General features: G+C 46.6%; 5 protein-coding genes across 6 annotated transcripts; 1 reads left to right on the top strand and 4 right to left on the bottom strand.

Annotated features, from left to right (window-relative positions):
- Nucleotides 1-220: 220 nt before the first annotated feature.
- LOC122619788 (probable Xaa-Pro aminopeptidase P) lies at nt 221-6,477 on the bottom strand. Of its 2 annotated transcripts, none has more exons than XM_043796914.1 (8): nt 6,369-6,477; nt 4,130-4,386; nt 2,812-2,885; nt 2,076-2,750; nt 1,908-2,020; nt 1,142-1,854; nt 1,011-1,079; nt 221-954 (listed from the first exon to the last, which is right to left on the bottom strand). In XM_043796914.1, exons 2-8 carry the CDS (start codon nt 4,176-4,178, stop codon nt 539-541), a joined length of 2,109 nt encoding a protein of 702 aa, XP_043652849.1. In that variant the 5' UTR covers nt 4,179-4,386; nt 6,369-6,477; the 3' UTR covers nt 221-538. The 2 variants fall into 2 exon arrangements, with proteins under 2 accessions (XP_043652849.1, XP_043652850.1); XM_043796915.1 differs by having other exon boundaries at nt 6,436-6,467.
- A 1,869-nt stretch (nt 6,478-8,346) lies between these two features.
- On the bottom strand, nt 8,347-12,995 carry LOC122621172 (FK506-binding protein 5). Its single transcript, XM_043798946.1, has 3 exons — nt 12,573-12,995; nt 9,906-10,241; nt 8,347-9,843 (listed from the first exon to the last, which is right to left on the bottom strand). The coding sequence occupies exons 1-3, from the start codon at nt 12,694-12,696 to the stop codon at nt 8,468-8,470; spliced, it is 1,836 nt and encodes a 611-aa protein (XP_043654881.1). The 5' UTR covers nt 12,697-12,995; the 3' UTR covers nt 8,347-8,467.
- A 6,484-nt stretch (nt 12,996-19,479) lies between these two features.
- LOC122621858 (lipase 3) lies at nt 19,480-21,172 on the top strand. The gene is made up of 3 exons (XM_043799851.1): nt 19,480-19,584; nt 19,864-20,033; nt 20,217-21,172. The coding sequence occupies exons 1-3, from the start codon at nt 19,480-19,482 to the stop codon at nt 21,157-21,159; spliced, it is 1,218 nt and encodes a 405-aa protein (XP_043655786.1). The 3' UTR covers nt 21,160-21,172.
- A 198-nt stretch (nt 21,173-21,370) lies between these two features.
- LOC122620513 (lipase 3) lies at nt 21,371-22,910 on the bottom strand. Its single transcript, XM_043798007.1, has 4 exons — nt 22,806-22,910; nt 22,703-22,750; nt 21,947-22,642; nt 21,371-21,896 (listed from the first exon to the last, which is right to left on the bottom strand). Exons 1-4 carry the CDS (start codon nt 22,887-22,889, stop codon nt 21,444-21,446), a joined length of 1,281 nt encoding a protein of 426 aa, XP_043653942.1. The 5' UTR covers nt 22,890-22,910; the 3' UTR covers nt 21,371-21,443.
- A 351-nt stretch (nt 22,911-23,261) lies between these two features.
- LOC122620514 (lipase 3) lies at nt 23,262-24,751 on the bottom strand. Its single transcript, XM_043798009.1, has 3 exons — nt 24,498-24,751; nt 23,748-24,443; nt 23,262-23,681 (listed from the first exon to the last, which is right to left on the bottom strand). The coding sequence occupies exons 1-3, from the start codon at nt 24,624-24,626 to the stop codon at nt 23,280-23,282; spliced, it is 1,227 nt and encodes a 408-aa protein (XP_043653944.1). The 5' UTR covers nt 24,627-24,751; the 3' UTR covers nt 23,262-23,279.
- Nucleotides 24,752-24,817: the final 66 nt, after the last annotated feature.

The following is a 24,817-nucleotide window of genomic DNA, read 5'->3' as shown; positions in this document are numbered from 1 at the left end:
AAATAATAGTTAACATGTAGGATTTATGTAAAATTAAGCGCTGCAATCCTCACAAAAATGATATTAACTTGTTTGCATGGGTAGCTTCTGAAACAAATAACCATGCTTTGAGGCCGATATTTTTTTTTTAAATTTAATAATATTTCATATTTTAAATAAACTGAAACCCATTAAGTCGTATTTTCCAAATTATATTTAGAAAAATATACAATGTTATTTCTTAAGTATAAAGACAATGCTCGTATTAATGTAAACAGGTTTAACATATTTTTGGTCGATTACGAATAAAGATATTATACATTTCATATTACGTATTTGGTTTAAGTAAATACCTATTCCTAAACGGGGAACTCGGTGGCAGGGTGCGACTTTATTCGATCAAAACTGGATGCTTAGGGCCAAATGACGTTACTAAAATACTAACCGTTGCAGTTATTGATTGGTTCGATTTCATGTTAGTCCCAGATTCTCTCTTAAAATTTGCATAGCTAACTAAATCTACATAATTACAGACAGTGTACCCTAAAAGCTCTGGTCCTTAGGATCGCGAGGGTATAATCACTGAAAGGAAGATCATGAGTCCCAGAACTATCAAGGGACTCGTTGAGTGACCACAGCTTCCTCCGGCGGTCGCCGAGCGGTACTCATCCTCCGGCAGATACTCCCGGATGTGACGCGTTTGGTTCATCATCCAGTAGAAGGCCCGCATGTTGCCCAGTCGCTTCAGTTCGTCCCCAATATCGTTCCGGATCTTGGCATTGTACTCATTCAGGAGACGCTTCTCCGCGGCACTGAGGAGCGTACTGTCGATCAGCTTGGGCTCATAGGGCACCATCGTGACGTCTCGGAATGCAAGGAAGCGTGCTCCGCTGGGATGTGTGTGGCCAGTGTCCACCACTTCGAGCACGTTCTTCAGACGAACCCCGAAGTCATCGCGTTTGTAGTAACCGGACTCTACAGGACACAGCTGAATGAGGTCAGTGGCTTGGATATGTATCAGAATAACTCACCGCTAGAGAAGAAGTAGCCCTGCTTGAAGTGGAAACTGCTGTTTTTGCCATAGGAAACTGAGATGGGAGCTGTTGTGAAAGATAGAAAATGTTCAATACAAATCATATAATAAAAGAAGACATCTACTCACGTTCTTCCACCGATCCAAAGGATCCAATGCCATGACCTGTTGCCTGCGGGAAGTCCGTCATGTCCTTCCAAACCATGCTGCGCACCAAAGCGTCCACCTCGGAAGGCTTCAAGTCGGACGGAAACTTCAGTTGTGCCAGATGCAGAATTCCAGCCAGAACATTTGTATAGGCCTTCTTCATCTCGTGCGTGGGCTCGCCGAAAATGAAGGTGCGCGACACGTCCGTGGTGCCCTCCAGATACTGACCTCCGGACTCGATGACCAGCAGACTCTGGTCGGAGACCTCGATGTTGGTCACATTGCTGGAGATGTAGTAGGGCAGGGCGGAGTGTTCTCCATAGGCCACCACTGTTCGCAGGGACAGACCCTTGGAGTGCTTCTGAGACAGACGCCACAGCTCCACCTCGTACTTGATCTTCTCCTCGGTCCACTGTTCGGTGTGGAATCTGGTCTCCATGTTGCTCATGGCCTCGCAAATGGCGGCCCCATCCCGGATGTGTGCCCTCCTCATTCCGGCCTGTTCATCGGAGTTCTTCTGTGCCCGCATGAAGATAACGGGTGAGATCTCCCAGACGACGATTTTGCCTGGCATGGAGGTGTATATCGCCTCCGATGCTCCAAGATCCTGTACACAAGGTGCGGGGACAAGGACGCGCTTCCAGATCTGAGCATAGGTGCGAATGTCACTCCAGATCTGATTGTACTCCTTAATTCTGCAAGGACCTTAATTAGCAAACCTGGGATGCAACGTATATATACTGCTTACTTCACGCAGTCTTCATTGAAACAGTCTGTGCGCAGGTGAAGGTCAATGCCCAGACTAATCTTGGCATGGTCCACATAGAAGAATATGTCATCCTGACTGATCACGGCGTACGACTGTGGGAAAAATTGAGTTTACTTCTAAAAGCTATGAAGAATAACTAAAGCCCACCTTGACCACTGGCGTATAGGGAATGTCCGTGCCCCGAATGTTGAGCAAATAGGCAATCTCGGTCAGCGATGTGACCACCATGGCATCGCAGCCCAGGTGCGCCAGTCGCCTTCTCAACTCCTTGACCTTGTCCTGCCAACTCTCGCCGGCGAACTGCTTCTCGTGCACCTTTATCACCTGGTTCCTGGGCGTCTCCGGTCGCTCATCGCCCCAAATGTGATCCACCAGATTGGTGTTTATTCTGACCAGCTTTAGGAACTTGTCATCCAGCTCACGCTCCCACTGAACCCAAAGGGCGTGGGGCACCAGATGGGGATCGGCACCCACTCGCTTGTCGATGTGAACATGGCTACCCAGCCAGTCGGCCACGGTGACATTACCGCTGGTCAGATAGATCTCCCAGTCGCACTCCAACTCTCCATCCGCCTGCTGGGCATATCTGTTCTCCACCCAGATGGCTGCTCCATGACTGGTCACGGCTGCAAAGGCACGTACTCCAGAGAACCCGGAGAGATATCGCAATCTCTGATCTCGCACGGCCACCTCCTGGTTGAGATGCTCATCCGTGGAGGGCAGTATGTAGCCGTAGATCTCTGGTCCCTGCAGCGTGGCTCTAATCTGCATTTGTTCGCGCATCGCCATCAGACGATTGTGATACACACTCATGGGCTGGATCTGCAAAAAGGCAGTCGAGTAAATAAAGAGAGATTTATATACCCAAAGAACCAAAACTCACATGTTTGCCCTTGCGGTACTGGCAAATCTCGCGATGATAGCCTTTGGGCTTTTCCGCAGCCACAAAGCCCACGACTGCAAACAAACCAAGAAGGCCATAAAATATGAAAGGAAATATTTGCAAGTCGTAAAAGATGTTGATAAATAAAATTTAAATTGTTGTCATTAGTAGCCAAATGGTTATGCTTATTTATTAATGGCCAAACTAGCGCTCCCAAAATAGTATCAAGTGCGTCACGGTGGCGGGGCAAATTTCCCACGCTCGTTAAACGGCCATGCGACACAACTTTTACTATATAGTGTGGTATATACTCGCCAAGTGAGGCACACCAGCATATCCGCAGTGACAGGCTGAATATTCGCTTGAATTTCACTTTCAGTGGACCACCTGCCAAAAGCCCCCCAAGTTGAGTCAACGCTGCGTATGCGTAATGGAAGTTCTGCTCGACCTGGTGTGGGTTTCCAATCCAACCAGAAGGCAAAGCAGTGATTGGGATGTCAAAGCAGGGAGACAGCCCAGCCGACAAGTGAATGAACGAGTGTCGGCATTTTGAGCAGCTTTTCAAGCACGATTTGTCAAAGTTTTGTGAATATATTCTGAAAAAACGAATGCGAGTGTTTGCCATGCGGACCAAGGCGAAAAGCATATATGTTCAATTGATTTATTAAGACACAACCGGCGAAAGTGAAAGCCAAAAATTTGGTAATTAAGGGTATAAAGATTATGGAATAAAGCGTGCCTAATACAATTCCATTACCACAAACATTTTTTCAATTCAAATTTAAACTAAGAGGCCTTCAAATATCTGCCTTTTAAATAATCTAAGTGGTTCGCCAATTTCTTATTGGTACCAAATTTGTTCAGAGCATTCCAGCTTCGTCATGACTAAATCAAATTTAATTTCTTGTTTCTTTCTTGTTTATCTTTCATCGTTTGTTTAAGTGGAAATATTTGGGAATTAATTTTCTTGTTAATAGCCGCATACTCATCTCCTCCTCCTTAGTTTATGTGATCTAAAAGAAATATACGAATGACGGGCAAACATCCAGTTGACACAGCTGATTTGGCGTTTATAAAAATAAACATTATGCCATTTGGCGATCGCATACTTTTGTGACGCACTGTGCCCAACAAACCGCGGAATTCTAATCGAAGGCTAAAATGGCCGGGGGGTAAAAGGAATTCAAGTTCCTGGGGCCATGTGCGAAACGCTTTTCGTTTACACAACCGGCCAAAAATACCGTAAATCGATCAAAAGTCCATAAAATCAGCATCGGTCCGCCGTAAAAATAACATGGTAATAGGTGGTCGTACTCACCCAGCAAGATGCTCAGCGCCAAGCGCCAAATCCATTTGGCCGTCGTCATTGTTTTTATTTGCACTTAAAGTTCCCCGCGATGTACTAGTCCGCAGTTTGTAGTTCGCAGTCCGTATTCCGTATTCCGATTTCCGTACTCCGTGGATCTTGGCCCAAAAGTGCGGGAATTGTTTGTGTTTGCCCGAATTGGCTCTTCCTGCCTTCTGCACTATTGCACTTTTGCGAATTGTTGCTTCTTCGCGGATTCTTTTTCTTTTCTTTTATGGGGTAAACAAATCAAATGGTTGCAATTAATGATCTGAGCTAAAGGCGAGATCGCCGGAATGGGCAGGGCACTGGGAGGGGGGCTCTTCTACTGGCCATTTGTCTGAACGAGGCACTTTTCCGGTTAATGACCGGGACGTGGCACATGTTGCACCTAGCTGTCCGGGGCGGAGTGGCACATACTCGTACATGTGGCAGTGCAAAGTTAAAGGGTGTTGGCCTCGCCCGGCGCTTTCTTCTAATTGATATGCGGTGTGCCGTCTGACCAACTTCTAGTCCCTGGTGTAATAACTCATCTGCTGGCGACATACGAGTATGTATAAATAGCCATGATATCAGCCCGCTTAGGAATTTATAACTTCCGCTATTCGCGGACGGCCTTTGAATTGGGTTTCCTTTTTGGAACACACCAATTTGGCAACTATTCTGTTTGGGGTTCTGTTCCGAAGCTTAACAAAATATTCATTTAATTGCCGCCTTAATTAACCATGCGTAAAGCCAAACGAATCAGTCCAATCATGCTGGAAATGAGCACCCAAAGCCGAAAAGCGTTGATGGCTGGGGATGTGGATGGGATTGCTAGTTCCGAACCGTGCAACTAACCCTAGAGAGTACCTATAAAAGGGCAGCAACTTTGAACTGGTTGTCAGCCGCACAGATGGCAGCTAAAACTGATTGAAAGTGATTGGGAAACATTTGAAGACATCTATATCACGTGCCAAACTGTCAATAAAACGCAGTTCGCAATTGTTTTGCCATTTGTGTGCCAAAGCAATTTCCATTAACATATTTCCAAGTGACCAAGAAATGGTTTTAATTTCGATGTCGCCTCACTTGTTTCATTTTCAATTGAGCGATTGAAAACCCATTTTGCCGCCTGGGCGTTACTCGACTATTAGAGGTAATTTGTTGCTGCTACCATTGTTCACTTTGCCATTTTATTGTCTCGGTACTGGCGACAGATATGGCGAATCAAACGCCCCACATCCCATTCCCATTCACATACATAAATAGTACAACCACATTGTGCAATCCAGCCACCGCAATGAATATGGCTTGCGAAAGGCCATTGAAAGGCATCGGAAATAGTGGCATTAAATAAAAGTTAAGCAAATTTGCCAAGTTGTGGGCGCTCGTCATCGACATGCGTGTTTGTTCATACATATGTACATATGTCTCATACTCGTATGTTCGTGAAAGTGGCAAGTGTCCCTGTAATCCGCCTCCGGCTGGCAATTATACGCTTGACTTTGGCACCAAAACGAGATGATGCTCTAGTTATCGCAGTGCTTGATATTTGTATTTGCATGTGCATATGCATGTGCTGCCAAGTCGCAAGATGACAGAGTGGATTTGGGCCCATAATGTGCATCCAGTGCCAACTGGCCGCCTGCCCTCAGATCTTGGTTATATCACTGCACATCCAGTGGGAAGCCCCCGCAATTCCGCAATTAGGGGGCATGCAACACCTGCCGACGAGCTATACTCGGCCTTTTGTTTACATTTCTAATTGGGGAACATTTGTGAATTGGGAGCGAGGTGGTCCAATTTGTTTTTCTTCAAATGCACCGCATTTCATTTCGATTTCACTGCTTTGGCGGTCACGGCAAGATGCCGCTGACTCACACAGAGACCATTGGTTGAGCATAGTTGCCAAAAAAAATACAAGAACGTCCGCCAGCATATAGAAGATCTACCAGATTATTTTGTATTCTATATGTAGGGAGGTGATTTCAAAAATTCAAATTGAATTGAATTGAAATCTGCGCCAATGCGCACCTTGGGCGTCACGAAGCGCCAGAAACAAATTCAAAATATATTTCACGGCACTTGCAATAGACTGCACATCAATAACGGTTGGCCCACTGCGCGTATGGGTGACGTGCTGACAACGTTGCGTATTCGCAGCGTATATCACCGCGTTTGCACCGCCGCTCGCAACAGCAGCGGAATTTCAGAATTCAGAATCATCTACCTTTGGCGGTTTCCAAAGACGCACACACACACACTATTTCCGTTTTCCTCGATTTTTTCTTACAAACCGGAGGAGGAGCAAATCCAAGCGAACCGCACGCGTGTAAAGCAACAAGCAAACTGAAAAACTTTTTGATGTTGCTATTTTGTTTTTTTCGAAATGTGTGGCAGATGAAAAAGCGCTGGCACACACCCACAGAGCGAGTGGCAGAGCAAGGGAGAGGGCCGATGAGAGTGAGAGTAAGAGCGAGAGGGACAGACTAGACTAGCATGCATGCATAGACGATTTAATCGGGAAAATAAGTGCTTGGGGCGAAGGGGGAAAAGCGGCGGAAAATGCGGCGGAAAGGCGGAACAGCTGAGCGAAAGGCGCACGAGCGGGAGCTTTGGCGTTAGACGCTCGCCAGACAAAAGTGCGGAAGAAAATGGGAAAAGTCTCCTCTTCTCGCCTGCAGCACAGTGGTCGTGGTCGCTCGTCCGTGGATGGTTGGCAACCCAATCCCGGCCATTACAATGGACTTGTGGCGACTTTGAGCGGCTTCAATTTCACTTCAGCCCGCCAAGTCGAGCAGACAATGACGTCGCCGAGTCGCTGGATTTCCGAGTGAGCCACTCCATGGAGTTTGACTTAAGCAATTGACTCTTCGATTCGATGGAATCGGGAAAATGAGGCTGTCAATTGGTATTTTATGGCTTTTAAATTGATTCTTTGGAGGGCGACCGAAGCCGAAACTGAAATCGAAGACCACTGTGCGGGCGCTTGCATAATCCGGCGTAGACAAATACATATCCGAATTGACGAGCTCCTAATCTCAAAATCGTTTTGTTTATTTCATTCGGTCACGAAGCGAGCGCCTTTTCATTTCGCTCATTAAGCTCATTTACACAGCGACAGCCACTCGATTTTCCGATGAAAAGCGGAGCGGCATCTAAAATGATGGGAGTGCCGACCGAAGACGGGTGGGAGTTCAGCATGCTCTTGTTTATTATGTTGCAAGCGAGCAGTAATCTTGCTGCTCTCCGATCGGCCTGCTCTCCATTTGTTATTAACTAATTAAAAATCGACTTTGAAGAGCGCCGCCTGCAATGCCCAAGTGGCAAACGAGCTTTTGATCAATACGCCTGACAAGCAATTAGGCGTGCGGGTGCCATTCGCTTGTGACTTCTATGTGGTTTAGCCGTAATTCATTTCTGGGTGACCTTTGGGGCGTCTAATCTTGGGGTTTAGTAGGGGAACTGACTTCAAAGCAATCGCACATTAAATATTTTTCCAATGCATAATGCAACAGTTTTCCGATGGGTAGTTTTAGGTTAACACATTTGCACCTCGGACTTGTAACTGGGAGGCTACGGCATGAAACTAAGCTACCATGGTAGCCTCAAAAAGCAAGCTTTTTCACCAATGGACCATCACTTACACAGTTAATATATATGGCATTTTGTTTTGCCAGAAGTTATATGACAAGGCATGTCAAAATGGCAATATCTTTTGCAGAATATTTTCGTCAAACTGTTGCCAAAGTAACGAAAATATTATCAAACATTGTTTAAATAACGAAGAGCCGAGCAATAAATCAAGATTTTTTAGCTGCGCATTTTGTTCACTTAACTTCTCTATGATTTAAAAAAAATATTCCGTTTTTTTGCGTTGGAATATGAATGAACTGAAGAGACATACACTTCGTGTATATTCATTGAATGTTGAAGATGATTTACCCGGCCAAAAAATATGCAACAAACCTTGTAAAAACCGCCCAAAAGATTATCCACACATTGACCAATCGAAAATATTTATTCTGACTTCTCATCAGACTCAATAAAAAAGAGCTTAATTCTACAAAAAAGTCTAAATATAAATATTTTTGTCGAACTCTTGCAAATTCTTAGTAGCTAAAGTGCATTTAAAATTAAACAGTATGGCAAATGCTTTCGTTTCAATTCGAGTTTTCGTTTGCTTAGCTTGCAGCTGCTCTCAGTCAACAATTTAGAAACCAAAATGACCAGCCGGCCAAAGAAGCTGTCCGAAGTCTTCATCGAAATCTCAGAGTTTATAAATATTTACAGGGCACCATGGTGTAGGCATCACGGCGCTGAGAGAGTCTACAGGCATTCATCGGTCTCCTCGTTGCCCATCGGCAGAATGACGGGCGACGAGAGATCGACATCGAGCAGCTTCATCTGGACATTGTCCTCATCCTGAACATCCTTGCCCAATCGCTGTTCCTGCATCTCAATGTCCAAAGTGCCGTGCTGCCGTTGGAAAGAAACCACGAAGATGACCAGCGAAGTCACGATGAAGATCACAGCGGTGCCGGAGCACAGGACAATGATCATGGTGGACCGGTAATTGGTGGCGCCGGACAGCTGGGCCGAGTGCTCATCAGCCGAGTTGCTATCGAAGGTCTGGCCAGCATCGTGTGGTGGATAGGAGACCAGCGGAGTGGCGGTGCTGTCGTCGGAAGAGGTCTTTGTCTCATCCACAACGGGCTCGTTTTGCTCCTCCGAGGAGTCGTCATCTACTACTGCGTTCTCAGTTTGTTTTTCATCAAATTCAGAGCCATCCCACCCTACCGTGGATTCATCATCTCCTTTCGAAAAGATCTCTTCTTTGATTGCTTCCTCGGTGGGATTTGCTTCACGGTTGGCCTCAGAAGCATCCTGGACTGTATGTTCCTTTAGATGACCCTGTTGAACTGAAACATTTTCCTTGATTTCCTGCTCCTCAACAATCTTGGCAGCTTCTGTGATAGCTTCTACTGTTGTTTCAGCAAGCTTTACTTCATGTTGTGCATCATCAGGATCGGCTGCCTCCACAGTTGCCTCTACCGAAGGAGTGTTGACCTCCACTTGCTCCTCCATTTCCGCCTTGGCCTCAGCTTCCGCCTTTTTCTCGATCTCCTCATTGGACTCGGTACGTGATTCAGTGGGTTCTACGTTGACCAAAGGAGCTGCCGTCGTTGACGTTTTGGATGGAGCCTCCTCACCTTCAATGGTGTTTTCATTGATCTCATTCAGATTGTCGTCGTGCTCTTCGAACTTACGTTCATTGCGAAGAGTCTGGGGTTCTTCGGAGGGATTCAGTTGGTGTTCCTCGGACACCTCAGGCGCAATTTCAACGGGAGATGGGTCCTCCACGCCTTGTTTCTTGGTCACTTGGTGCTTGGGCTCCTCGTATACTGGCACCGTAGTACTTTCATCGCCCTCGAATTTATCGTGCTCCTGCTCCAAGGCCAGAAGGTTGGTTTTGGTGATAGGTTGCTCAGTGATGGCTTTATCTTCGTTGAGAATCACGGAAACCAAGTCACTGGTCACGCTGGGTAATGGTTTGATGTGGCTCTCCAGCTGCTCACTGGAAACGGCAATGTTATCCGTTACTGCCTCCGGTTCCTCTTGATGCTTCAACCGATCTTCTTCTATAGGCTTTGAGTCCTCTTCAGCATCAAGGGTTTTGGGCTCGCGAGCACTTTGAACTGCAACTGCGTAATACAATGTAAAAGATATAGCAAAATATTTCTTCAACTGATCAATTTATACTCACTTTTAATTTCATGATTTTCAAGCGCAGCTTCCGCAGCCTTCTGAACATCCTCGATGATTGGTTCGACCGGAGAAGGAGCATCTTCCACCTCGCTGTTCACGTCATTCTTGATATCCTGCTCCAGATTTCCGCCGTAAACCGATACAAAGTTGTCTGTAGCCTCAACATGATCTACAGGATTAGATTCTGCTACTTTAGGTTCCTCGACGGAAGGAGTAGGAGCTGTTTCATTCTTGATAGTTGTTTCTGGTGTTGGTGAACTAGTCTCCAACTGGATTGGAAGTATTGTGGTGACTTCCACATCATCTACTTCTGCAGGCAAAGAGGTTGACTCGACTAAAACGGCAAAATGAGGAAAACATTTATTTTAAAATTTAAGATATTCCGAAAATGTCGCGCTAATGGTAACCATATACTTCTTTGTATTTTTATAGCCAGTACACCAACCACATGTAAAAGTTATGTAAAATGTAGAAGCGCAGTAACGGCAATGTAAAATGTCAATAATATGTAAAATAGTACACAGATCACTTATGGAAACTGTTTGCTTTCAACAAAATTATATTAATATGCAACAAGGACACAAAATGTATTGTATCTTTAGCTTTTGGTATTTCCGACTTGTTAAGAATCAATCTCTTTTATATACAAAAAATTAATGATGTAGGATTAAACAGAAAAGTAAATATTACTGCTGCATGGGAAATCGAAACTTCGTGATGGGCTTTCTGAATAATTAAATTTACATCGATGACTAGGCTCGGCTTTCTCCGCAACTGAGAACACGTCGCAAGTACTTAACCAGAAATGGAAATAGGCTTGGAAAATATTGAAAGCTTCTCCCTAACTTTCCCCCAAAAAATATCAGAATGCATTTAAAAGCGGAAATTAATAAAATGTATTTTCGAGCGATGTTAATGGACGTACCGCTACACTGATAAACCTCCCATTTAACGCGCTAATAAACAAATATTACAGCCATATTCCACACGAGTGCCATTAGGCCTTTTCGATGGGTTCCTAATGTTTTATAGATGGGCATCTTGCTGGATATGTGTCCATACATGCATACGAGCGGCAACATCGATACGGCCCATTCATAGCCACATCAAGGCGGCTATCAACGCTGTCATCAGTGCACATTTTCTCACACATTCATTCACAACTGGGTCCCAGGTCGAGATTCCCCCGCCTGGTAGCCAAACGCAACTCGATTAACCCGAATTCTCCTCCAGAGACACATGTACATATGTACGCCCGCGTCCCATTACTCAAAATGCATGACCACTTGGACGGGTGAAGTAGGAGTAGGAGGAGGATGGAGGTCGGAGTGATTAAAATTCCAGACACACACTGCAGACACCAAGCAACAAATCGAGGAATCCCAAATTAGTAACCAAATAAACAAACCAACGAGACCGGGCAACCCGCCCAGCCTGTCGCATTGTGTGCCTATAAAGTAGCTGACTTATTTATGAGGGGACATCTATTCCATTCCCCCGCCCCCCATCCACTGAATCCCTGTCCCTAAGATGCAACTCGTTTCGTGGAAAATCGGAATTATTAGATGCTCTGCATGAGATATGCATGGGCGGTCCGTCCGCATGGGCCGATGCCCATGCCCATTTTCCATTTCCAATCCCTTGGGAACGCAGCGAATGCCCAAGAACAACAAATAGCAACAATAACACCAGAAACTGTCTTTGGGTCTTAAAATGGGACAAAGCATGCCGCACAAACGAAAACAAAGAGGCGGCCAAATGAGGAAAATGGCATTTAAAGGAAAAATACAAGCGTAAATCGATTTTCTTTTCGGGCTGGCTACGCAGCTTGCCGCAGTTGCAGTTCCAGATGGCAGAAACAGATACATATATAGACAGATATATTCGACTAGATGTAGGCCAGTGTCAGCTGTCAGTCCCTTTAATTCGGGATGGGTGTGCCATAGGAATTATGTTCCGCGCTGCTTAAGTGAGAGAAATTACATGTCCAGCACACACAACACAACATGGCAACACGCCACATGATCAATGATCCTTTAATTTCGAGCTGGGACCGTTGATAATTTAATAATGCGATATGGGTTTGTTCACCCCGACTACGGACATTTTATTGCCGCTACCCGGTTCCCACTAAACTCTGCCCCGAGTTTATCCCCCAGCCAAAGGGGGAACCGATATCTTCTCCTTATCGCGCAATTTGAAGTGTTTGACCGCCTCAATTGGCCTGTTACCAAACATTATTGAACTTTCGCACGCTGCCGGCGAGCATGAAATGCAGCTGCCGATGGGCATGGGTATCTGTAAGTACGCAAGTACACAAGTATGACACCCAAGTGCCACCGTTTGGGGTTTCTGCAAGGGGGTCTCTCTTCCGCGGCACTGGCATAATTACGCTCGTTTTGAATTATGCCAAGCAAAAGCGCTGCAGACCAGGAAAATCGCTATAGAGCCACACCGCATCAGAAGAAGACGAGGAGGAGACCCCCAGATATATAAGTCAAAGGCCTGATGCGACCGCAGCAGCCACTGCAAGTGATTACGACAATCACGATGATGGGGCCTGGAATGGATGACGGAGATACCGCTGCATAGCTCCATGGCGTGTCTCCGTCGAGATATACCCACTACATTCACTATATTCACTATACTCATACTCCATACTCACTTGGCTGAGCCGAGCACGAAGCCAGCAGGCAGAAGACGATCACGCAGAGAAGCGATCCCAGTTGAAGATGCAGCCTCTTTCTGGAGGAGCAGCTGCTAACGCGGCTCTTAGAAATACTGGCCATATTGAGTGACTGATTGATTAGGTTGTCGCTCCCAGTTTGACGGGCCCGAATTCAACTGGCCAACACGCACAGGCACAGGCACAGTCACAGTCACACACGCACAAACACACTCACAGCAAGGCTATCAAAGACGGGATGCGCACAGATACTGAATCGACGGGATGTGCAGATTAAGAATACAGCTGCAGTTGGTTCCTGAGTTCTGAGTACTCGAGACTTTCAGCTGTTGCTACAACTTCGACTTGACTCCGGTTTTCTCGGCGGTTATTCACTACTCATCCGTCTACCACGCACCACGACCGAACGCGTTGGCCACTCGCAAAGAACTAAAGTTGAGAACGCGTGCGCTCTGGAATTTTGTGTTGCTGCTGCGGTTGCTGCTGCTGCTGCTGTTGCTGTTGCTGTTGCTGTTGTTTCTGCTGCTGCGGCAGGCAATGCATGTGCTGCGTTCGTATATTGATGACGACGTCGGTCCCTACTACCTACCCTACTTGCCCCTACCGCCGGCAGATCCATCATATGCCTTTATTTGCTCTCGTGTAATAATAGGGCCTGGCAGACATGCGGCTTCTGCTTCTGCTTCTGCTTCTCCTGCAAGTAAGTGGGCTGCCCGGCCCCATAAACTCCAACTCCCCAAACACACACACACACACATATACGCACACACACACATGCGCACACATGTGTGTTGGTCTGATAAGTGCAAGTGCCTAGCGCCGGCCCCAAGCCAAAGCAAGGCAAACTGAAACCAACTTTTTGGCCCGGCTGTGGCCAGCAGCAGCAGCACTTCAGATCCACAGCGTCATCGTCATCGAGCCCCTCATTGTGAGAGTGAGTGGTGGCAGCCAATTCGCCCGCAGGCGTTCTTCCCCCTCCTCCACCGCCCATCGAAGTTGGTCAGGTCGGGCTTACCTAAGGCCCTGTGTCCATACCATCCCTATACCCATACCTATACCTATAGCTATAGCTATACCTATCCCTAGCCTCATCCCACTGCCCTCGGCCCGGCACTCTTATTGTTTATTTGGTACAATACAAGAGCTCCAATACAAAGGAGGGCAGGAACCATAAGGGTCGAGCTGGCTGGCCTAACCAAATATTTGATATCACTTGCGGTGAATCGGAGCACGGATTTGTGACTTAATTGGGTCTGTAAAGGAAATCAAATTTCAAAGGGAAAATGATAAGATCGCCGAGGTGGCATGGGTCAGCCACTCAAAGGTAGAGTTAATCTATATTTTCTGACCGCAAGATAATGGTAACTTGGCACACTGAACCACATTCTCAAACGTTTGCCTACTAATGTATTTTTAATGCTTAGGTGTCAATATTGAGTATATTGAATTGCGAGAAAAGAACGTAAGTTTTGTTAAACAGTTTGGGTAACAAATGAATCTCAAAATCTTTATCAACTGAATATAAAATAAAATGTTTATTTACAAGTTTTAAAAGTTGGTTTTAACTCTTCATCAAGCATCTTTAAGACCCCTTAGCTGACTACCATTTCTGCAGCTGCAAACTCAATTGCTCTCATGGCGAATCAATATTTTCCCTGGCTAATCATGACCAAACCGACCAGCCATCGAATGACAGCTGCTTCGAATTGATTTTCAGCCTCTCCAGTGTCGGTTTGTGAATGATTTGACTCGCCTGAGCTGGCCCAGTCTGAATCGGAGCAGCATCAGAATCGAAAAGAGGTGGAGTGCCCCTCCAGCTTCTGAGAGCTGCGGACCACGGGGGTCTTTCCCGGCCAAGTGACTGAATGGATGATGGTCTGGTAGGTCGACCAACTACTTGTCGGCTACATGGATGTTTTTTGGTTTTTTTGGCTGGCTATATGGATGTCGGCCTGCCTGACAGAATGCCCAAACTTCTCGTACGCCCGTTGACAACGACATGGACCACAGAGGCTATACCTACATCTTTGCCTACACATCCGTGCACATACGAGTATACGAGTACTATATGGTTGCTTTGAGCTTTTCGTGTAGGCTTTCCCTGCAACATTTTCCATTACGTGATGTAGCCATTTCAATTTCAATGGGCTGGAGGTGCAGGCGCTGGCCGGTCGGCCCACTGTTTATCTTTTATTGATTATGCCAGCAGGTAACCCCAGCCAAGTCGGGCCGGAAAATTTGCCTGATGTGAGTGAGTGAGTGAGTGAGCGAGCGCGCGCCTTCAGATTCAATTTAGTCGTTAAATATTTAGATTTTGTTATTGCCATCGTGGCTCTGCGGTGGACGATGGCCGATGGACGATAGATGGTGGATAGCGGACAGCGGACAGAGGACTGTGGACTGTGGACGGGAACAGGAAGGAATCAATTGGTTTCCCTTTGAGTGACCACGCTTAGTCATGACGAAAACGACGGCACTTCCTCCTGAGGCCTAGCTGGGTTCCTTTTGTTGTAGTCGGAGTCGTGGGGAGGCGGCTTTTTGTTATTGAGATTTCTTTTCAGTTTATTTGTAGCCATTCGCCTGTTTTTTACGACCGCCAATTGCCTTGTTTGTCCGGCTAGCCGCAGTTGTAAATATATGCTGCGGCAGTGAGTCAGGCAGGCGCGGGCCAAAGTCGGGTAATTAGCGATCACCACTCAGGTAGGCTCTCCCAGGTATGGCCTCCTGGCCAAGGCCGTCCTCTGCTGCCTGGTTAGGGAGTTACGAACGCATCAAGAAGCCATTAGCAGCGGATTAGCGAGGTGATCTAACGGCTAGCTGATCATCCAACCCGTCACTTTGCCAGGAAGCTGGTGACAGTCATCCTCGGTCGGGTTTCACACACAGCGAGAAATGGCGTTGAAATTGAAGTGACTAATTTCCGCTGTAACTTACAGCCTGTAAGTTACCATTAAGCATGTAAGTAAGCATGTTTCCCAGTAGTTCCGCCCTTATCAGTCTATGTTCTAAAGAACAAATTTCATTTCGCATAAACTTATTCTTACATATGCTAAATACAAAAAAAACATTGAGAAACCTAAATGGCATAAGGATTTGTTTCGAGTATTTAATTTAAATGTTCATGGAAAATGGTCTTAAAATTAAATAGACTCCATTTTAAAATCGCCTCTCGTTCCACGCTGTTTTTAATGCTTTTGAGATTTATGAGCCCAAGACGAATGGCAGCGAATGGCAGCGAACTGATAAGCGCCCTTTTCGGATTAGATAAACCTCGTCGGGTCGACCGGAAACCGGACGGCAATTCCATAGTTCCATAGGGACTGGTAAAGAAAAAGCGAAAAACAGAAAAGAAAGAAAACGCAACCGAATGCATATCAGAAAGCAGAGCACTTAAAGTGAAATGTCAGCTCATTGTTCGGCGGAAAAGCTAAACGGTCTTTGAATTGTGACCGACACACACCACACCAACCCATCCGATCGTATGCATTATGCAGATCTTGTCCAGCTCCAGCTCCAGCTCCAGTTTCAAGTTCAATACAAAGTTCACACCACACAGCTGTCGACAGTGAATGACTCTGCGGTCAACGAAAGTGATTCCGATTTCGGGGCAATGGTATCTGGATACTCTATCTGTCGTTGAGGTAATTCATTTGGGCGATTGAAGTTTTACATTTTCAGTTGGGGAAGATGTATGAGTGGTTTAGGTGGGGGGAGTCTCACACATAATGGTTAAGATCCCACATTTATACACATCAGTTGAGTTTTTAAAGTCAAAGTTTGGAAATTGAATCGGTTAATATCGTTAAACAGCTCCGTTACTTGCGGTTAAGCACCGAGCTTAAAAGGGAAATAAACATCTGCGTTGATTAAGTGAAATATGAACTCATCGCATAATTACCGATGGTTATCCATACCTGTTTACATAACAACTTATACCCTTTGATTGCATCACGCGACTATCACTTGTGCGGGCAAACATTCAGGCCCAAATAAACAAACAAATTTGGCAATGAAGTGCGACATGGCATATGCATTATGGAGTGCTTAGGCCTCAATTACATAGAATCCATTAGCCGGATGTGAGATGGCACCAACTAAGAAAGAAAGTCACACGAGGTGGAGATACCTTCAAGTTGCCCCTGGCTCCATGGACCCAGTGCCGTTTGATTGCCCGCCTCAAGTGCCTGATGTGCCTGAAGTGCCTGAAGTGCCCCAAGTTTAATTGTCGAAACCAGTTAGCCAAACACTTTACTTTATCCATGCGACAAAACACTGTCGGTATGTGTCACAATAGGAATTAGCGTAAACTGTTTTAACGCCAAACAAATGGGCATTTGAGCTGTGAGCCATAATCATATGTCTGAGCGACCCGCCTTCGGTTTTCCCAACATGATGGTAGCGATGGGTTGGGTACCATTTTTGGTCAAGGTAGTACTCAGGGTACTTGTGTCGACGGTGATGTACCCAAGAACAAGATTACTGAAATAGTTTTAAAAATAAGGAATCACATGTATATTCCTTGCTTTACTAGTTTGCATACATGTAATTATATGGTGTGAATGGTACATAAGTCAAAAGTAATGTACCCCGTGAATAACCTCAGTAAAATAGTAGGTACTTAGGAAACTGCTTTCGCACAATTATCATGTTTCATGTACCATTGTTACATTAATATTTATTTACGCAGAATACATGAAGTCTGAATTTTATTTATCGTAATAGGTAAATGTTCTACGATCGTACTATCATGTCATGAGTATAAGCCAATATCCATCCATCATTCCTTGCTTAAGATAAGGTACTCATGCCAAGTACCACCGTGGGTAACACGGTACACTTGACTGCGTACCCCGCATCACTGGGTAATCGCTCGGCCGCTTGGTGAGTTGGTGGGTTGGTGGGTTGTCCAGTACGTGAGCCGCGGCCGGTGGGTCAATGCCGCCAGTGGGGCAGTGGAGCGGCAGAGGTCCATTGATGAAACGGAGTAGAAGCCGTGTGCACAGCAGTTGTGTTGAGTTGAGTTGAGTTCAGTTCAGTTCAGTACCAACCCCTTGCGCAGTTGTTGACGAGCTATTAAAAGGCGATATAAACAAACAGAAAGCTCTCCAGCGATCCGCTGAATGAATGGTGAGAGCAGTGGAGGATCGGCGGACTATTCGTCGATTGTCTTTTAAGTGGGCAAACATAAACACCAGAAGACTATGGGCATCCAAACCTATGCCGCATGTTAGCTATGTTAGGTATACCCATGTACCCACTACATACATGCATATGTATGCTTTTTGGCAAGTAAGTGCGAGTACTTGGGCCAGACCAGGCCACATCCTAAATAAGCAGCCGCCGTTTTCATTAGGCAACAGGTTATTGCAATTCAGCGAAAAAAACAAAACAGCGACCGACGACAACAATGCGACGAAAAACCACGTCGCAGCCACAGTCAGAGCCAAAAAAAATGGTTAAAAAAGAAGGTAAGTAAGTAGCTCCCAAAAAATTATACACTGCTCAAAACCAATTGTCGCTTATGAATGCATTGTATGTGATGTGCATAACTTTCAACGGCACGTGAGCTGCTCACATTGTTGGGCTTATTGGGAGTATTTATCATTGTTTATCATCCTATCAGCCATCTTCTTGATGTGGCTTGAATGGCCAAGTAATGCTGGTCCTTTAGCATTCTGTGAGGCTGATCAGATAACAAAGCTGTGAGAAGCCAAAGTTGTCCATAGGTGATATGAATCATTTTCCTGGAATACAGATGGGACTTAATAACTCAAGAGTTATTGAAAATGTTTAGCAAATGAAGATGTTTTGAAGATTTAAGAGTATTGACTTTAAACACACATATGTATAATTTCTTTGTACCATTCTGCAAAGGTGGTACTTTATTCGGTGATTTCTCAAGGGAATCTTTTATTACTCATTACTTACTATATTGCATCATAAGCTCTAGGATACGTGATTCACCAAAGTTTGGCTCTACGTTGCCAAGCAGTCTTTGGTTTGTTTTCTACAAGACAAGGTCAATTTCACTTTCTTCTGTTGTTGGGGGCTTTAAAAATATTAATCTCATCTTGAGGTTGTTTCTGCGCCATTCGCCCACTGTACTTGACGTTGACAGTTTTGGATAGCGTTCTCTCTTTCGCTAAGCTGTTATAATTGCTCAAATTGCCGTGGCAGCGCGCCAACTGATTGGATTTTTGGGGGGACTGGCTTGGGGAAGGGTTGGGGAAATAGTTGAGGTGGGGGCGGCGGCGGCGGCGGCGGCGATGGCGATGGCAGGTGATATTACGCGCAGTGTACGAGTATGCCGGCGGCCTCTGCCGACTCTGGCTCTTGGATGCGCCGCTGCTCTGGGCGCTCAGGCAGCCCGAGCCGAGCGACTGTGCCATTCCATGCAGGTGGCTCACCGGTTGGAGCTCTGCTCCGCCGCCAAGCCGCTCAAATGAGTGGCAAGCCCTGCGAGCGGCGGACGCATGCGCAGTCGATAAAGCACATTCGGATCGAACACTAGCTGGCGGAGCCGCCGGAGACGAACGGAGGAAACGGCACTTCGATTGCAATTCCCATTCATATCCATTGAGACGGTTTTCAGTTTCAGTTTTCAGTTTCGGTTTCGGTTTTGGTTTTGGTTTCGTTTTCAGTTTGAATTTCGGCGTTTTTGAAAGCTCTCTGCTGGCCAAGAAAGCAAGACAGAAAGAAAGAAAGAAAGTGCTGTCTTAAGACCGAAGTCTTAAAGCCGCCGATCCTTGGGCAGCTTTCGTTTTCATTTTCATTTTCGTTTCGGTGCGATCGACTGCGAACCGGTTGGACTTCTGATCGGTTACCCAGTTACTTAATCCCAGCGTGCGTCGTTCATGTAACCATAATCCTGGTGACCACCACCACCATGCGACGGGAGCGAGTGGTGCTGCTGTGTCTGGCGCTGCTCGGACTGCAGCAGGTGTCCAGGGCCACTCTGCGTCAGTCGCGCGAAATCATCATCACGGATGCGGTAGGTGTTCCTGGCCAAGATCGTCAAGTGCAAATGCGAATGGTGATGGAGAGGGGATGGAAATGGGAATGGGGAAGTCCCAGGTCGGCTCGCCTCCGGAATTCCTAATTAACTAGGTGTCACAACGCACGCGTCGCATGGCCTCCAAATGTCAAGCGCCGAATGTGCCAACAATTTGTGTTTGCATTTCGGTTTTTGGCCCGGGTGCCTTGCCCTCGCTTCCTGCCTCCAGTTTGGCTACCTGTTGCTCACCTGTTGGTTGTCTTTGATCCGTTGCAGGTGCGGCGCATACAGAACGACGGCTACAACGTGGAGCGCCACTCGGTGACGACGAAGGACGGATACGTGCTCACCCTGCACCGCATCCCGCAGGTGGATCCCGAGCTGGGCAGTCTGCTGCGGCGCCCTGTCGTCTTCCTGCTCTCCGGACTCTATGCCTCGTCGGATGTGTGCGTAGTATAGTATACTTCCGCTAGATACTACACAGATACTTCCGGTTATGAAAGATTAGAATCACTGGAAGAGCCCAATGCTCATGTGTTGTCAAGGAATCCAAGGGATTTAGAAACAATTATTGCTATATCTTCCCTCATTAATAGCTGCATATTCCAATCCCGCTTTCTCCTCTTCAGGTGGCTGCTGAACGGCAGGGAGGACTCCTTAGCCTACCTCCTCTGGCGAGCAGGATACGATGTGTGGCTGGGTAACAACAGAGGCAACATCTACTGCCGGAAGAACATGTGGCGAAACACCACGGAGCGGGAGTTCTGGGACTTCAGCTGGCACGAGATGGGCGTCTTCGACCTGCCAGCCCAGGTGGACTACGTGCTGCGGACAACCGGGCAGAAGGCGATGCACTTCGTGGGCATCTCGCAGGGGGGCACCGTCTTCCTGGTCCTGAATTCGATGCTGCCGCAGTATAATGCCGTCTTCAAGAGTGCCACCCTGCTGGCCCCAGTGGCCTATGTGAGCAATACGAAGAGCGGGCTGGCCAAGGTCATTGGCCCAGTCCTCGGCACCCGGAACTATGTCTCTAAGATGCTCGAGGGCGTCGAGATGTTCTCCACGAACAAGTTCTTCAAGAAGTTCCTATCGATGACGTGTCTGGAGAACGAAAAGCCGCTGGTCTGCATCAGTCGCCTGTGGCCAGCCGTTGGCTACGACACCCGATTTCTCAACAAGACGTTGCTGCCCGACCTGATGGCCAACTTTCCGGCGGGCGGATCGGTGAAGCAGCTGATGCACTACTTCCAGGGCTACGTGTCTACCAGATTCCGGCAGTACGACTACGGTCCCGAGCGGAACTGGCTGCACTACCAGCAACTGGAGCCGCCGGAGTACGCGCTGGAGAACGTGTCCACGCCAGTTACGGTTTTCTTCTCGGAGAACGACTACATAGTGGCGCCGGCGGACATCTGGCGATTGCTCACCCGGCTGCCCAACGTGGAAGCCGTGTACAAGGTTCCCTGGAAGCGATGGAACCACTTTGACTTCATTTGCGGACTGGGGGTCAGGGAGTATATCTTCGACAACATTGTTATCTCCATGAACCGCTACGAGCAGCGGCGACGCTGAGAGAAACGTGGGATGAAAGCCAGGATGTCGGCGGAGAAGGATCACAGCCAGAACTATCACTAGTGCCAAAAACAAATTGTAGAATTACGAAACGGAGTCCGCGTTGATCAGGCTAGATCAACCCTGGATATATGTACTGATTAATAAATAAATAATTTATAGTTTAGACCAAATAAAAATCCAAGTCTTTTAATGGCTAAAAAGTCAACTCTTTTGTGGACTGTTGTGCACTATTTATTGTTTAATCCGTTCTTTTTATTTTGGTTGAAAGCACAACAAAATTATTAAAATTTATCTAAAATTGCATTCAACAAGATTTGCCCCTTCTTTTTACTTCTTTCTTGGTTACTATATTCCTCAAAACTCTTGATAATGTTGATAATTGGATAATTAATCATCCTATTTACGGTTTTAGCTATAACGAAGTCCATGTGGTCCCAGGTGTTATCCGTGATATGATGGGTGACCGCGTGGGGCAACATTTTGGCAAGGTGTTTAATGTCCCTCGGAGAAATGGTTCCATCGTCATCGCTGAAGAATATATGGACGGTGGAGAGCGGACGAACCCTGTCCAGGGGATAATCCGGGGGCGTGGATTGCCTGTAGATAAGGTAGTTCAACGCGAGGCCAAAGTCGTATGGTCGGAATCTGCCGGAGTCCTTGAGCTGGAAGAAGTGTCTCGGCTGCCTGGTAGAGATCCCAGCCGGGTGAGTGGCAATTAACAACGGAATGACGCTCTGGAAAAGGTAGTTAGTATACATTAGCCTGCTCTCTCATTTTCACTCACCCTGTCCATGTGATGGGATACTCGTCCATTGCTCAGGAGATAGAGTGCGGTGCAAGCGGTCCTCACGCCATGAACATTGCACATGGCTGATACCGCGGAATTCAGCATCTTATGATGGGGCATCAACTCGGAGTCGGGCAGCATTTTCAGGAGGTACTTCATTATTTTATGACCCATTGAAAGAGAATGTTTCAAGAAGACGGGCGGGGCCAATAGGCTGGCAGTCTTGATCCGTTCATTGTACTTCGGTATCATGCTGAGCATGACCAGCAAGGCTGTGCATCCCTGAGAGTGACCCACATAGTGCAAAGATTCCTGTTTCGTGGCGCCCAGGATGTGGTCGATAGTGGCGGGCAAGTCCTCCATTCCGATTTCATGCCAGCTAAAACGCCAAAACTTGAACAGCCAGGCCTTGAGTGTGCGATGCATCCTGGAGTACCGGGTTCCGCGGCAGTTGATCAGCCACACATCGTAGCAAGCATCGGCCAGCACATAGGGCAGTCCATTCCGGGGTCCAGTTAGGAGCCATGTGTCCGCGGAGCCAGTCATGCCATGGGTCAATAGAACAACTGGCTTTGGCCCGCCATGACCACACAGTTTTGAGGATGGGATTCGGAAAATCGACAGTATATACCCATCCCCAGTGACCGCAGTGTGCGTTTCCACCGGATAGTTGTGGCTGGCTATGATGTCCACCTATAGGGAAAGGAATTACTAACGCGTCCATCTTGGCCATCTCCACTTCAAGGTACTCACCCCGGTTATTACTTTAGTGCGGTGACGCGAGTCATTCTTCCAGTCCACCTATAAAGCATCTCCATAGTAATATCCCTACGTTATGTTCTATCATTGCACCTACCTCAGATAGGACTACGCTATTCGATAGCCAGACAAAAGAAAGTACAAGCAATATCGCCAGCATCTGGTAGAGAAATGACTGCATTCTTCATGGAAGATTGTAAGAACAGGCCGAACTAATCCGATTTGTACATCAACACCTTATTTAACACCTTATTCGGAACCTAATTTCGCATTAGCACAAATGTAGCAACTGACCCGTTACCCGTGAATTTAAAGGGTATAATATAGTCGTTGAAAACTATTTAACATGTAGAAGGAAGCGACCCTTTAGAGTATGTCCGGCCGTCTATCCGGCCATAGAAACGCCGACATAACAGGAACTGTAAAATCTAGATAGTTTGGATTAAGTAAAAACATATCCCATATCGCGCATTTCAGAGCCATTTTATGCGCAGATGCAAGGAAAAAGGTATAGTAATTATTTGTAGGACTATTTAAGTAAAGACTATCTACATATGTCTATGTCAAATATCTATTCCCGACTTGTTTTATTCTCAAAGAGGTCAATAACTTTGATAATTGGTTCATTGATAACCTTTTCGATTAGGTTGGAGAATATAAAGTCCGTGTGGCTCCATTTTTTAAGTCTGACATTATGCAACACAGCCTTGTCCAACTTGCTAATCAATGTGTGGATGTCCTTGCGCGATACCAAGGAGTCTCCATTGCTGCGGTATATTTGAACGGGCGACAGCGGACTGACATTTTCCAACGGATAGTCTGGAGGCTCGGGCTGATTGTATAGGTTTTTGTTGCGTTTTACTCCGAAGTCATACGGGCGGAATTTGCCAGATTTCCGGAGCTGCAGAAAGTGCTTTGGCTGTCGAGTGGAAATCGAAGCAGGATGCGTTGCTAATATCAAAGGTATGGCGGTCTGAAAATATTAGTCAATTTGTAATCAGCATGAATTGCTTGCAGGTTGGAATACATTTTGGCTCACCAGGTTCATAAGCGTAGATGGTTCTTCACTGCCTAACATGAATAAGCCGGCGCAAAAATCCTTAAACTGGGATTTTGGGCAAAAAACCCTAAGCAAGAATCTAATAATACCTAATGGGCCAAAAAAACTCTCGTCCTTCATGTCCAAAATGATACTTCCAAACATTTTCATTAGTTTGTTCGTTGCGTGCTCCATGAATACGGCGGGAGCCATTAGGTTGGCGGTCTTTATCCGCCGGTTGTACTCCGGCTTCATGCTGAGCAGGACCATGAGGGTGGTGCATCCCTGAGAATGACCCACGAAATGCAACGCCTCCTGCTGTGTGGCGGACAGTATGTAGTCGATCATGGCGGGCAGATCCTCCATTCCCATTTCGTGCCAGCTAAAGTGCCAGAAGGCATTCTGGGAGGCCTTCAGCTTGGTGTGGCGATTGGAGTAGCGGACTCCCCGGCTGTTGCCCAGCCACACGTCGTAGCAGCGGTCGGCTAGCATGAACGGCAGTCCGCTCTTCGGACCCGTCACCAGGAAGCAGTCTGCCACGCTGATCAGGCCGTGCTGGAGGAGGACAGGCGGCTTGACACCGTCCTCCTTGCAGTTGTGTGATGAGGGAATCCGGAACATATCCAGAATATATCCATCTCCAGTGCGAACCGTGTGCGTCTCCACCGGGTAGCCGTGCGAGTCTATCATCTTAACCTGAAAGAACGGACCTCGAAAGTGTGCCCACACTTTACAATTCCACCTACTAACCCCAGTCATCATCTTGACACGGTAATCTCCGCCGCGACCCGTAAAGTTTTGGAAGCCAAGCTTCGCCTTCGGTTTACCACAGACGATCAACAGCCAGTCGATAAAAAACACCAGCTTCATCAACAACATATTGCTGTGCTTTGACGGGTCTGTTTGTGAATAGATGTGATGGATAGTGGAACTAATCCGAAAAATCGATCTCTACATTAGTTTGCCAATAGCACAGCCATAGCATGTCCATAAGGAAATTCTGTTGCGCTCTAAACAAATTACATAAAATAATGAGTAACAATTTTTGCACATATCATGCTAAATATATG

This window comes from Drosophila teissieri, chromosome 3R, assembly GCF_016746235.2.
Source record: "Drosophila teissieri strain GT53w chromosome 3R, Prin_Dtei_1.1, whole genome shotgun sequence".
Taxonomy (NCBI): domain Eukaryota; kingdom Metazoa; phylum Arthropoda; class Insecta; order Diptera; family Drosophilidae; genus Drosophila; species Drosophila teissieri.
This window is presented reverse-complemented; position numbering and strand designations above follow the sequence as displayed.

Bases quoted from the DNA above. Each gene is read 5' to 3' on its own strand.
- LOC122619788 (XM_043796914.1), bottom strand. From the start codon at position 4,178: ATGACGACGGCCAAATGGATTTGGCGCTTGGCGCTGAGCATCTTGCTG. The intron at 2,021-2,075 runs GTGGGCTTTAGT...TTTTTCCCACAG, and splicing joins CCTATACGCCAGTGGTCAAG to TCGTACGCCGTGATCAGTCA. The intron at 955-1,010 runs GTGAGTTATTCT...TGTGTCCTGTAG, and splicing joins GGGCTACTTCTTCTCTAGCG to AGTCCGGTTACTACAAACGC.
- LOC122621172 (XM_043798946.1), bottom strand. From the start codon at position 12,696: ATGGCCAGTATTTCTAAGAGCCGCGTTAGCAGCTGCTCCTCCAGAAAG. The intron at 10,242-12,572 runs GTGAGTATGGAG...TTGCCGTTTTAG, and splicing joins TTCGTGCTCGGCTCAGCCAA to TCGAGTCAACCTCTTTGCCT. The intron at 9,844-9,905 runs GTGAGTATAAAT...TGTATTACGCAG, and splicing joins TGAAAATCATGAAATTAAAA to TTGCAGTTCAAAGTGCTCGC.
- LOC122621858 (XM_043799851.1), top strand. From the start codon at position 19,480: ATGCGACGGGAGCGAGTGGTGCTGCTGTGTCTGGCGCTGCTCGGACTG. The intron at 19,585-19,863 runs GTAGGTGTTCCT...GATCCGTTGCAG, and splicing joins AAATCATCATCACGGATGCG to GTGCGGCGCATACAGAACGA. The intron at 20,034-20,216 runs GTGCGTAGTATA...TCTCCTCTTCAG, and splicing joins CTCTATGCCTCGTCGGATGT to GTGGCTGCTGAACGGCAGGG.
- LOC122620513 (XM_043798007.1), bottom strand. From the start codon at position 22,889: ATGCAGTCATTTCTCTACCAGATGCTGGCGATATTGCTTGTACTTTCT. The intron at 22,643-22,702 runs GTGAGTACCTTG...CTTTCCCTATAG, and splicing joins GCACTAAAGTAATAACCGGG to GTGGACATCATAGCCAGCCA. The intron at 21,897-21,946 runs GTGAGTGAAAAT...TACCTTTTCCAG, and splicing joins TATCCCATCACATGGACAGG to AGCGTCATTCCGTTGTTAAT.
- LOC122620514 (XM_043798009.1), bottom strand. From the start codon at position 24,626: ATGTTGTTGATGAAGCTGGTGTTTTTTATCGACTGGCTGTTGATCGTC. The intron at 24,444-24,497 runs GTTAGTAGGTGG...CCGTTCTTTCAG, and splicing joins GTGTCAAGATGATGACTGGG to GTTAAGATGATAGACTCGCA. The intron at 23,682-23,747 runs GTGAGCCAAAAT...TAATATTTTCAG, and splicing joins CATCTACGCTTATGAACCTG to ACCGCCATACCTTTGATATT.